This window comes from Mauremys mutica, chromosome 1 (genome assembly GCF_020497125.1).
Source record: "Mauremys mutica isolate MM-2020 ecotype Southern chromosome 1, ASM2049712v1, whole genome shotgun sequence".
NCBI lineage: Eukaryota > Metazoa > Chordata > Testudines > Geoemydidae > Mauremys > Mauremys mutica.
Window position 1 is genome coordinate 39749957 of NC_059072.1, and position 12452 is coordinate 39762408.

Below are 12452 nucleotides of genomic sequence, written 5' to 3' on the forward strand. Positions count from 1 at the left end.
CAGCCTCATCCTCTTCCACTTCCCTGACACATCACCTTCCTCCAATCCACAGCAAACACAGCTATTACAATCACTTTCCTCTTCCACTACATTGATGGTATCACCTCCTACCTTCTCATTTTCTCTGAATCACCCTCTGGTTTCCCTCTTCCACTGACTATATCCAATTCAAGATTTTCCTTTTAGGTAAAATTTTCAAGAAGCACCTAAATGACATTTTCAAAAGTGACTTAGGGCTTGTTTACACTTGAAACACTACAGTGGTGCCAGTGCGCATGGCAGCTGCGCCACTGTAGTGCTTCAGTGTAGACACATACTATACAACGGGCAGGGTTCTCCCAGTAGCTAGGTCGACATAATGCTGTCTACACAGGCACCAACTTTCCTTGGCACCGGTGGGTGCTCGCGCCCCAGCCCCACCATGACTCCGCCTCCTCCCTGCCCCTATTGGATCTCTCCCCAAATCCCCGCCCAGGCCCCACCTCTTCCCTGAGTGTGCCGTGTTCCGCCTCCTTCCCCTTCCCTCCCAGCGCTTGCCACGCAAAACAGCTGTTTTGAGGCGCAAGCACTGGGGGGGGCGGGGGAAGAGACAGGACTCTGCGGCGCACTCAGGGGAGGAGGCGGAGGTTAGCTGGGACCTGGGGGGCAGGTCGGGGAGCTGCCGGTGGATGCTCCAGCCCCGGAGCACCCACGGAGTCGGTGCCTATGGCTGTCTATACCGGGGGTTAGGTCAGCTTAACTACATCAATCAGGCGTGTAGATTTTTCACACTCCTGAGCGACGTAGCTAGGTCAAATTAACTTTTGAGTGTAGACCTGACCTCAGGCATTTAGGAGCCTAAATCTCACTGAAAAATCAGTAGGACTAAGGCTCTTAAGTTTTTTTAGGCATTTTTGAAAATGTTACCCTAAAGGCTTGTCTACACTTACATTTTATACTGCTCTAACTTGCTGGCTCAGGGGTGTGAAAAATCACTCCCCTGAGCACAGCAAGTTTGAGCACTTTAAAGCGCTAGTGTGGACAGGCTCCGAGCGCTGGGAGCTGTTCTCTTCATGGAGGTGAATTATCAGGAGCGCTGGGATAGCTCGTGCGCAACTACACTCACACTTCAAAGCGCTCCCTTGGCAACACTTTGAAGTTTCTAGTGTAGACGTAACCTTAATCTTCATGGCTCTTCACAATTCTACTTCTCCCTATTCACTCATCTCTTATCGCTTTCCCCCATCCCGTATGTCCACCAATAATGCCAGCCTTGACTGCTGCTTCTCACAAAACCATTTTACTCTCTTCCAAATCACCCTGAGTTAATCCTCAAAGCTACTCACATATCCCTCCACTCCAACAAGCCTTCCATCGCTGGAGACAGGCATATTCACAGCATAGGTTACAATGTTTATATCTGTATATTTATTGATTTGTTTGTATTACAGTAGTGCCCCAAATGTGCGAGGCTTTGCATAGACACACAGAAAAATCCTATCCCTCATAGCTTACAATCTTCAGGATAGCCACAAACAACGGAGTAGCCACAAAGGAGACAAAGACAAGTGTTACAAATGTATGATCATGCAGACAGAAGAAGCTATAGTCACTTTTTGATGCCTCCTCCCTGATGGCACATACACACACTCCCATCATCAGATTTTGCATGCTGACCCACTGATGGCTTTGCTCTTTATCAGGACTTTTGGTAATACATGGCTAAAAATCTCTGTTACAGCTAAATTACTGACGATATGCAAGGGCATATCTACCTTGGCAGATTATGGGCATAGTGGAGGCAGGGGGGCAGTGGATCAGGCAGTGTACATGATGGTGTGTACGCATTTTGTTGTGCAAGCTACAGACTTGAGGGGAATATGCTAATGACTAAACTCACATTTTCATGCTTCATGTGTTTCAGGAGGCGCAGTTCCCGGTAGGCTCGTTTGGCAAAGAGTTCGGACTGAAATGGGCGGTACAGTTTCTTGATAGCCACTTTGGTGCCATTTCTTCCATCAATAGCTGAGCTTTAACAGAACAAGAAAGTGATGATTGGAGTGATGCTGCAAGTCCTGCCACCCAAGATGCACTGAACAATAGGTCAGAGGACTCCTAGTGTGTGGCTGTGCTCTGCCATGTGACTGAGGCAAAGTCACATAACCTCTCTGTGCCTTTGTTTATCCTACTGTAAAGTGGGGATAATAACTCCCTAAGTATCTCACCAGGGTATTGAGAATCTAGCATGCTCCCAGACCCTTTGATGAAAAGAAGCTAGTATTAGAAAACTGTAAATGGGAATAGGAAGGAAAAAGAGAGATGTCTTAATTCCACTATATTTTATCGGACTAAGAAGGGATTTTTGGTAAAGGTAGAAAGAAGAGAAATTAAGAATTGGCTACGAAATAGACTATTGCCCTTAGCCAAGTCAGATGAGCCACAGCAGAGGTCTATAAAGTAATGGATGGCACAGAGGTCAATCAGCTCTCATACTGCAATAAACAGTGGAACATTTTTATGAAGTAGAAATGCAAAAGGATAATAGGGAAATGCAGTTTTACAGGACCCTGTAACTGTGGAACTCACTGCCACAGGACACCACAGAGGACAAGACTTTAGGGTGGGTGGGAAAGTGCTTGGGCATTTCTATGTATGGGAACATGCAAAGTTACCGTAGACATAGGGTGACCAGATGTCCCGATTTTTGGGTCTTTTTCTTATATAAGGTCCTATTACCCCCCATCCCCGTCCTGATTTTTCACATTTGCTGTCTGGTCACCCTACCTAGACAGGAGAAGAAAAACAGAAGGGACATAAACCCTCATACTTCAGGGCATAAACTCGCTGCCCCTGGCACGTGAGGAAGAGATTCCCCCTAGGGGCAGATTACTGTAGAACTGTCCGCTCTGGGCTTTTCTTGCAACTTCGTAGCAGCAAGCGCCCCGGCTAGCAGGGCAAATGGGCGGGGAGTCCCGGGCAGAGCAGGAAACGGGGCGGGCCGCACCTGGGCTGGGAAGAGCCAGCACCTTCCCCCCGCACAGGAGCGGAGCGGGCCGGGGCAGCCAAAACAAAAAGTTGGAAGGAATTAAAGCGAAAGTGGCTGCGGAACCGGCGGGTGTCCCCGCGAGCCAGGGAGCCGAGCCGAGCCGCCTCCCCCGGGACCCGCCTGCCGCGCCAGGGCGGGCAAAGTCCCTGGCTGTGACGGGGGCCGCCAGCCCGGCTCCCGCGGCCGGGCGCGCAGGCAGTGGGCAGCCCGATTCCAGCCGGGGCGCCCCGCCCGGCCAGGGGGTGTCTTGGCGAGGGGAGGGGAGACCCGCCCCCGGCCCCACTCACCAGACAGCGCCGTAGGCTCCGGAGCCCACCGGCTGCAGGTCCCGGTAGCGCTCCCGCACCTCCCATAAGGTTTTCGTGATTTCCTGCCGGTAAAAGCCTTTCTTGGCGGAGGACATGGTGACTCAGCCCCCTGTCGGCGCCTTCCAACAAAGAGCCCTGAGGAGCAGAGAGGGGAGCTGCGGCGGCTGGGCTGCTGCGAGGGGCTGGGCTTGGAAGCGCTCCCGGTGTGTGTGTGTGTGTGTGTGGGTCCCTCTCTTAGCGGAGATTGAATGTGGCTCCGGCTGTGTCTTTCTCCCCCCTCCCCCCCGCAGCATGCCCTCTCAAAGGAGGAGGAGGTCCTGCTGGAGCCACAGTGAATGAACCCCCTTCCCTCCCCTCCCCCCCGCATCTGGGGCTGCCTGCTTTGTGACAGATAAATAACTCTCCTGTGTGTGGCTGCTGCCTGGTGGCAAGGCTGGGCCCAGGGGCTAGGGAGGAGCTGCTCGGCGTTCTCAAACCAACTAGAAACTGGCCTTTTTGTTTGAGATCACGTGGTGAGATATCCCTACCCACACACCCCTCCCCTGCCAAAAAGCCACTTCTAGCCTGTTTCTGTGAAATCTGCTGTATTTGAAGGCAACCTTCTAGCTAGATGAGATTCCCTCCCTGAAAAGTTCTTATAAAAAAAAAGTGTGTGTGGGGAGGAGATATCAGAATCGCACACTCTTGTTTAAATAGAGTGTGCTTGGACATGCAAGCAACAGGACAAGGAAGAAGGCAAGGTTTGCACTCTGCATTACAGACAAGGTCCCTACCAAGAGGGATTTATAAGGCACCAGCCAATCCTGCAAACTGGTACCTACCTGCTAATCCATTTAGTTTCCTGTATGGAGCCCACAGGTTTGTCCCAGTGAGCAGTTTGATCCTAGATAAACATTGCACAGACATAGTAGAGGAGAGTAACCAAAAGCAAGGTGGGTTTGCAGTATAATTGGTATATATTTTAGTTCTATAACTTTTATAAATTCCATAACTTGGCTGATGACAATTGCTAACAAAAAGAGACTGGAAGCTGCCCACTACCATCTTCTGCCAGTTCTTCCTTGACTGTTCTCACTTTCTCTTTCTTCCCGCAGGTAACCAATTCAATGCTTTTTTAGCATGTCTCCCATCTTCCATACGGTGTTATGTCTCAACCACCAGTGTCTTCTTTCTTTGCTGATATTTTCTAGCATGCCCTGCTCTGTCAGCTCCCTTACTCTCTCATTTGTTATTTTGTCTTCCCATGAAATGTGTAGTGTCTTCCTCCGCCATCTATGGTGGGCAGCTTCCAGTCTCTTTGTTAGGCAATTGTCATTAGCCAAGTCTCTGCTCCATACAGTAGCATGCTTAGTATAATTGTATGGTATAATCTGACCCTTAGTTTGTTGGAGAGATCTGTCAGGCCAGATGTTGTTCATCTTTCCAAAAGTGGTGTTTGCTTTTCCTAATCTCATATGAATATCACAACCGCCTTCAAATGTCATGACACTCACCAGATAGCAGAACTCTTCTACCTGTTCAATTTCTTTTCCAGCAGTGTATATCTTTATATCTGTTGTACAGTTTCCTACCTTCATCATCTTGGTTTTGTATGCATTTACTTTCAATCCAATTTTTGCTGCTTCTTGTTCTATGTCTGCTGTAAGGGTAATCCTTCAGTTCCACATCATATTTAGTAAAGCAATGTCGTCGGCAAAGTCAAGGTCATGTAACGCCTCCCTGCTAGCCCATTTTACACTGTCCATGATGCCTTTTGTTGCTCACTTCATCACCCTGTTTACTGCTAGTGCAAAAAAGTTTGGTGATAACATGCACCCTTGTCTGACTCCACTCACAATATTGAACCACTCACTTAGGCCTGTATCTCATCTTAATTTATATCTCCTTCCATCATATTATGTTGATAAGCTTGTCTGGTATCCCATAACTTCTAGCAATGTTCCACAGGGTCTCTCTGTGGACACTGCTTTCTTTTAAGTAGATCAAATTAATTAAGAGGGGGTGTTGCTGCCAACCAGTAGCTTTTTCGATGATCTGTCAAAAAGTGAATATCTGTTCATAGCATGACCTACCTGGAGGGAACCCAGACTTTTCTTGTAATCTTTCATCTACTGCCTCCTCCATTCTATTCAGCATAAAGGTAACCAATTCTTTGCCTTGGATTGATAGCCATAAAATACCTCTCCAGCCTGTGCACTAAGATTAGTCTTTTTTTTGGCAATGCCATGATGGCACCATCTTTCCAGTCTTGTTTGGTACTTGTTACTTCACCCATATTTCATTACAGAGTTTTGTTAGCTGCTCAATCAGAATTTTGCCTCCAGCCTTTATTACCTCTGCTTGAATTCTGTCAACCCCAGGATCTTTCCCGTTTAAGACCTTTGACAGTTGCTTTAATGTAATTGGATGTTATTGGTCCCTCTTCTATTTCTAACTTAGCATTGGCATTTTTCTCCAAGCTGTGTGTGATCATCAGCTTTGGATAGTCTAGTATAGAATGGAAATGTTCTTTCCATTGGCTGGCTTGTTCTCCATGCATTTTCAACACATGTCCATGAGAGTCCCTGCTGGGCACCACCTATGACAGTCTGGTTCCTCCTTAAATGTCTTTCAGTATTCTATGGAGCTGCTTGAAATCTCCCCTCTGTGCTGTTTCTTCTGCCTCTTCAGCCTTCTCCTGAACCCAGGCATTTCTATCTTGCCTGCATCTCTTCTTTATTTCTCTGTCCTTTTCTCTGTATCTTTTAAGCTCCTCTACGAGTTCTGCTTGTGTCTTGCACTGTTCCATTTTTGCCTTCAGAGCTTTCAGCTCATCAGCCACTGACCATGTTCCAGATGTAACCCATGCATCTTTCATCTTACTTCCTCTGCTGTCTCAAGTACCATCTTCTTCCAGTTTGACCATCTGTCTTCCAGGCTTTCATCAGCCTGGTACCAGAGGTGCTGGAACGATTTGTATAGTGGGGGTGCTTAGAGCCATTGAACCAAACTGTAAATCTTGTATATGATGGAAACCACTGCACCCCCAGAACCCCTAGTTCCAGTACCAATGCCTGGTACTTTAAACATTGGAATGGTTGATAAATGCAATCTGGAATCTGATCTGCATTTCTTTGTCCTTGAAGTTCTCTGTTGCTATAACATTCTTTTGACCACCTTCATGATCTTTTTGAGTTTAAGATGTAACATAGCCACTAAAAGATAATAATCTGAACTAATATCTAGGCTTCTGCTGACTCCGATATGCCTCAAAGAAGATGCCCATCTCTTAGAAATACACACATGGTCTGTCTGGTTGACAGTTACATTGTCTGGTGATCTCCATGTGAGCTTGTGAATCCTCTTGTGTTGGAAGTGACTACCTTCTATCTTTAGGGTGTTTGTGCCACAGACATTCAAGAGCCATTTGCCATTATCGGTTCAGATGCCTTCCACTACTGTGCTTATGATTCCTTCCCAGCCAGTAAAGTTGTTGCCGATTTGTGCATTGAATTTGCCTATCATCAGCTTGATGTCATGATTAGGCACGTCATCTGATACTTGCTGCACCTGCTCCTTGAATGTATTATTTTCACTGTCACTTGCTGTGTGTGTTCGTGCATATACTTGAATTATTGTATACTTGACATGCCTTGTTTGCTGCCCTGACTATTACTAGTCTGTCCTTCACTGTCTCCCAAGCCAGCGGGGTCTTTGCTGTGATGTTATCCAGTGTAATTCCTACATCACATTTGTGTGTTCCTCTTCCTGAGTATAAGACTGTAGCACCATCAGACTCCATGGGGTTGGGTAGGGTGGTGCCACTCCCTACCCGTCCTGTGTCACTGACACCAGGAATGTTCAGATGGTATTTTTTCATTTCTCATGTAACCTGTGCTAGCTTTCCCATACTATACAAAATATGCACATTCCACGTGCCGACTCTTGTTATAAATGTGGTTGTCAGGATTCGATGTCTCAAGCACTCACTTTCTTTTCTGCTTTCACTGAGACCTGTCCTACTTAGTGCATGCAGATGGTGCTCAAAATCCATTGTCCTCAAGTTTTGGTTTGACTGAATTGTTTCTGTTGCAGTAAGGTTTTACCTGCGTGGGTCGCAAACCCTGTAAGTGCAAAGCTAAGGGAAAATTCCCAAGTCTGATCATTTTCACTGGGAAATCTATTGCTGTGATGCTTCTGCAGCACCACAGGGTCTCTGCTGTGGCAGCTGAGCCTGGAACCGGAGAGTGGGGAGCAAAAACTGGCTGGAGAAAATTGGAGGCTTTTGGGGGAATGGGTCTGTAATATGGGATAATACCACTTCAGGTGAGAGGCTTGGTAGGTCTGTACTACAGTACACCTTGACACAGTGGTGTAAGTTAAGGACATATGAAGAACCTTAACTATGAATTTCTACATCTCAGCCTTCTCTTTAATGTATGCACAAAGGGCTTACACTGCACCATCTCCAATCCAGTTTTATTTTATATAATATGTGTTATCTAATCTGTAACTGGGTTTGACTCTTTGAAGTGTTTTTGGATAAAAAGTAAAAATAGCAATAGAGCGGGGAAGAAATTCAAAGTTATAGGCAAGGGAGAAAAGGTCTATTTTCAATTTTGGTTTAAAATGAGACACCAACCTTAATTCTGCACCTAGTTACCTCAGTGTAAATCATGAATCCACTGCACGTATTGGCATTATGTTGGAGTCAGAGGATGTAAATTGAAAGAGAGTTGTCTCTGTGGAGTCAATGAAACAGAAACCCACATGATAGCAGTATTAGGTGGCAGAAGCTTAAAAGGCATTTGCACCAGCAGTGGCAAGACTGTGTGGAGGGATAAGAAGCCTTACCTGGGGCAGCAGGCACCACTGCTGTGTGAGGATAAATTTTCAGTGCCATATGGAGGGGTTGTTATGCCACTTCCCCTTCCTGCTGCTGGGTTGCACTAGCTGCTTTTGTGCTCTGTCACTGCTTGGTTGTTTTTTGGCCTTCTATTTGCCGTTGCCTCCTGGTGTAAGTTAGAGCAGTGAGCACAAAAGTGAGTTTTAAGTCCCTTTGCATATTTACACCAGTGGATTGTGCTCACTGCTGTTCAGTCTTATCCCAGGAGCACACTCCAACTTACAACATTTTAAAATAATAATAAAAAAGCCCCAAACTACACTTGACTTACACAGTCTTTCAGTGCAAGCAGCCTGGTGCACATTTGCAGGAAAACGTGCCTACAGCAGCTGAGAACAATTTCAGTGGAAGTATATGAAGTTTAAGCCCCTTGACAGTACTTCTTTAGTATGGCCATGATGCCCAAACTTTGTCGCACCCCTCCCTTACCAGTAATGGAATCTGTCTGCGCCCCACCCCCTCCATCACTGTACAGTTGGCTCAGCAGAGGAGCTTGAGCTGAAGGCAGAGCTGGGCTGGGAGCGGAGCAGAGTGGAGCTGCAGCTGCGGGCAGAGGTTGGCTGGGGCGGAGCAAAACTGCGGCTGGGGAAGGAGGTGTGCTGGGGATGGCATGGAGCTGCGATTGGGGCTGGAGCTGGGCTGGGCCCTGCCCCATGGGGGCTGGCCTTAGCCCCGCCATGTGCCCCCCGAATGTTCCTCCTCACCCCCCTAGGGGGGGAACGTGCCACAGTTGGGACCACTGCAGTAAGGTATGCGTAGAGCAAACACCTGCTTTTAAAAATGTTCTACATTTTCTCTGTGTGAATATAATTAAAATTCTTTTCCTTTGGGGCGCTGGTAAACCCTTTGTTTTGTCTGACTTCACCCCTAAGCAATGTTGCTGAGGTTAGATAATTCAGGCGTGCTGTCACTGGAGTTCTATTTGTGGCATAGCTCAAAATGGGCTCCCAAACTCCACCTGTGGACAAGTTGATTGTTCCGTTCACCTTTTTGGTAGTTGCCATGGGTCCATTCCTCTTCATGTGTAAACAGCATGTTTGGAAAAACAGCCCCACCTCTCCTCATCTGATGATTTAGATGTCAGATGCAGAGGAAAAATAGGCTTTCCAAATTGTTTGTGGAGACACATTGTAAATTCATTCGCAGCCACACCAGAACAACTCTGACATCCTTTCACTACATAGATATTTTTCCATGGCCATTCTCTACTGATAGCTGACCTGCTTGACTCACTGTTTCAATGAACATGGAAACTATAGATTTTCTGACATTTGGCAGTCTTTATAGGAACAGACTCCTGAAACTCTGACCAGTTCACAAAAGTGGTCCATAGTCATGCAAATAGTCCCATTGTCTTTAATGGGATTGATCAAATGATTAAGGGTTTATAGGATTAGGGTCCAACTTTGTAAATTGTTCTGGATGAAACTGCCAATGCCTGAGCTGTCAGATCAGAAGGAGCTTTATTTGAATAAAGGTGGGCAGATGTGTGATAAGTCTTAGTGCCATTGCTAAGATGAGGAACATATTTTTCAGCAAAGTTCTAGGCAGATTCCTGAGGCAGATGGTTTAAAGCCATCAGTGTCCAGCATCATAATCTTCACTTATATTTCTCTCACCCACAAAGCTGGAAAATGAGGCATTTGTTTTCTTTGTTTTGCTGCTCCAGTTCCAGTTAACAAAATGTATGTTAGACTAGTTTGGCTGCAAAGAAGAATTCTGTGTACACTGGGGACAACACATGATTCCTGTAAGGCTACAGAACTGGGCTGACATCAGACTCCAAACATCCTCTGGTCAGTGCAATCAGAGGTATTTCTCTAATGATTTGGACTTGATGTGATGCAGTATGGAGTCATGGATAATTCAGACCAAAGGGGAGAAATAGAATAAAAAACACTGTTTAAATACTTTGTCATTCCCCCACCCCACCCCTCTTGAGAACTCCTGATCAAGGTAACAGCACAATACATATGCTAACAAACTTTAACAAAACCTTTGTTTAAGTTTGTTAGCATATGTATTGTGCTCTTAAAACCATTTAAAGAATGAATGCCCTCCCTCGCCCCGTTCTGCTCCTTTAAGGAGCAGAGTGCAGCCTCACCCCTCTTTCCGGGCGGTACCCCATACCCACTAAAAATCTCTTGCTGGTACAGCATACTGGAGTGTACCACCCTACTTGCACTCCTGTTTGACAGACACTGTAGCACAATGTGTGTGTGTATAGTGTTAGATTAACAATATAGATTTTTTTTTTAAAAGCCAGGACTCCGGTAGAATTGCTTTACTAAAATTAATGTACTAACAGAAGATGGTAAATTTTAGGGGATGAGCTGGCTACAATGAAACCTGGTGCGGTTAGAGGTAGGCTGGGACTGTCATTGGGTGGCTGAAGTAAGTTTGCTTCCTATTCAATTGTCAGTCAATCTGTTATATACATCAAGCATACCTAGAACAAATATATGCTTGTGTCTGATTTTATAGTGAGTGAGAGCCCCCCCACAATACATTCCAGCACCTGATTGCCCTTTTTCCCATTCCAGGCTCTAGCAAAATAATGCCATCAGAAACTTTTTTTTTTTTTTTTTTGGTCACTTAGGGGAGAGAGAGATGTGGTTGATTTGACAGTGTGGGATGAACTGAACCAGCAGCAGGACAAAACTTTCACTTGCCAGAAGCTCAGAGGAGTATAGAGCAAATGCTGACTCTAGTAGAGACCTTCCCAAACACCTAAGGCTAATTCTTGCTCTTTTCCCCTTTTGTCTAAGTTACTATTGCAAATAATGATAATATGCCCAATATTGTTGCAGCTGGGTGCAATAACAGCATAGATCAAATGCAAAACAGGCTTTACCCAGTAAGAAGGGGGACATACAGAACAAGCTCATCACAAGAGCAAATAGCCTTCCCTGAAAGGACTAGGAATTACTACTGAGAGACTTGGTGAGTGAGAGTATTTGCCTGATAAGCACTGCTGTGATATCTGAGAAAGGAATGAACAGAGACACTAACTAGGGTGACCAGACAGCAAGTGTGAACAATCGGGACAGGGGGTGAGAGGTAATAGGAGCCTATATAAGAAAAAGACCCAAAAATCGGGACTGTCCCTATAAAATTGGGACATCTGGTCACCCCAACACTAACATACATTATGTCTACCTCTGCCAGGTCCTACAGTCAAGTCTCAGCACTTGCGATCAATAGTATGCAGCTGCTGGCACATCTAATAGTATCAACATGGATGTCTGACATTGTCTTCTGCTTAAAGGAAATCTATCACTGAGACTACTGAATCATAGATTATTAGGGTTGGAAGGGACCTCAGGAGATCATCTAGTCCAACCCCCTGCTCAAAACAAGATCAATCCCCAAATTGCCCCTTTAAGGATTGAACTCACAACCCTAGGCTTAGCAGGCCAATGTGCAAATCACTGAGCTATCCCTCCCCCTCAGGATATATCCTAGCCCAGTCCTAAACTAGATTGATTGAGCTTTAAAAAAAAAAAAAAAAAAAGTGATCTTAGCTGTGGCTGGCATGGCACATTATTTAATTATTTGCAATATAGCAGTTGTAGCTGTCAGGTCCCCATGACCCTATGTATTGTATAAACGTGAAGCAAAAAAACAGGCCCTACCCCTAAAATTTATAATCTTGAGGCATATCTGCACTCTAACTGGAGGTGTGATTGCAGCATGTGTAGACATATCCAAGCTAGCTTTGATTTAGCTAGTGTGATGACCATAGCAGCAAAGCCATGGTAACATGGGAGTCAGCGCAGATTGTAAAAGTTTGCCCAGAACCCTGGGTACTTATTCAGCAGGTGGTGTGTGCTGAAGCCTATGCTGCTGTGGTTTCATTGCTGCTGTTGCACAAGCTAGGCTCTGTCTACATGTGCGGCAATCACACCACCACTTGTGGTGTAGACATACTCGTGATTGTATAATGACAAGCCACAATAAGTAGATAAAACAAACATCTATGCTGAAGGCAGAGAAGGATGTAACCATGAAATAAGGTTTGTGTGGTAAGTACAAGTCACCCATGCTGTTTGAAAGGCTCTAAATACAGTCCAAAAACAAGACCTGTCAATAGTAAGATGGGGGCATTTCCAATTCTAAAAAGTAATATATTAACTATGTGAACATCACCACCTTCTCAATGCCCTTCTCCAGAAAGGGAAGGTTTGCAAATGGGCAATAGGTGGCAAGGTGGTTATTGTCAAAAAATGTATTT

At 45.7% G+C, this 12452-nt stretch overlaps 1 protein-coding gene across 1 annotated transcript in view; it reads right to left on the bottom strand.

The window, feature by feature from the left end:
• The window catches only part of MAPK12 (mitogen-activated protein kinase 12), an 81428-nt gene extending 77768 nt beyond the window's left edge, over positions 1–3660 (bottom strand). Inside the window, exons 1-2 of the mRNA XM_045031093.1 lie at positions 3313–3660; positions 1880–2009 (exon numbers count right to left, since the gene is read on the bottom strand). Coding sequence (XP_044887028.1) covers positions 1880–2009; positions 3313–3428 — 246 coding nt within the window. The 5' untranslated portion in view covers positions 3429–3660. The remainder of the gene's footprint in view (positions 1–1879; positions 2010–3312) is intronic.
• Between the last annotated feature and the right edge of the window lie 8792 nt (positions 3661–12452).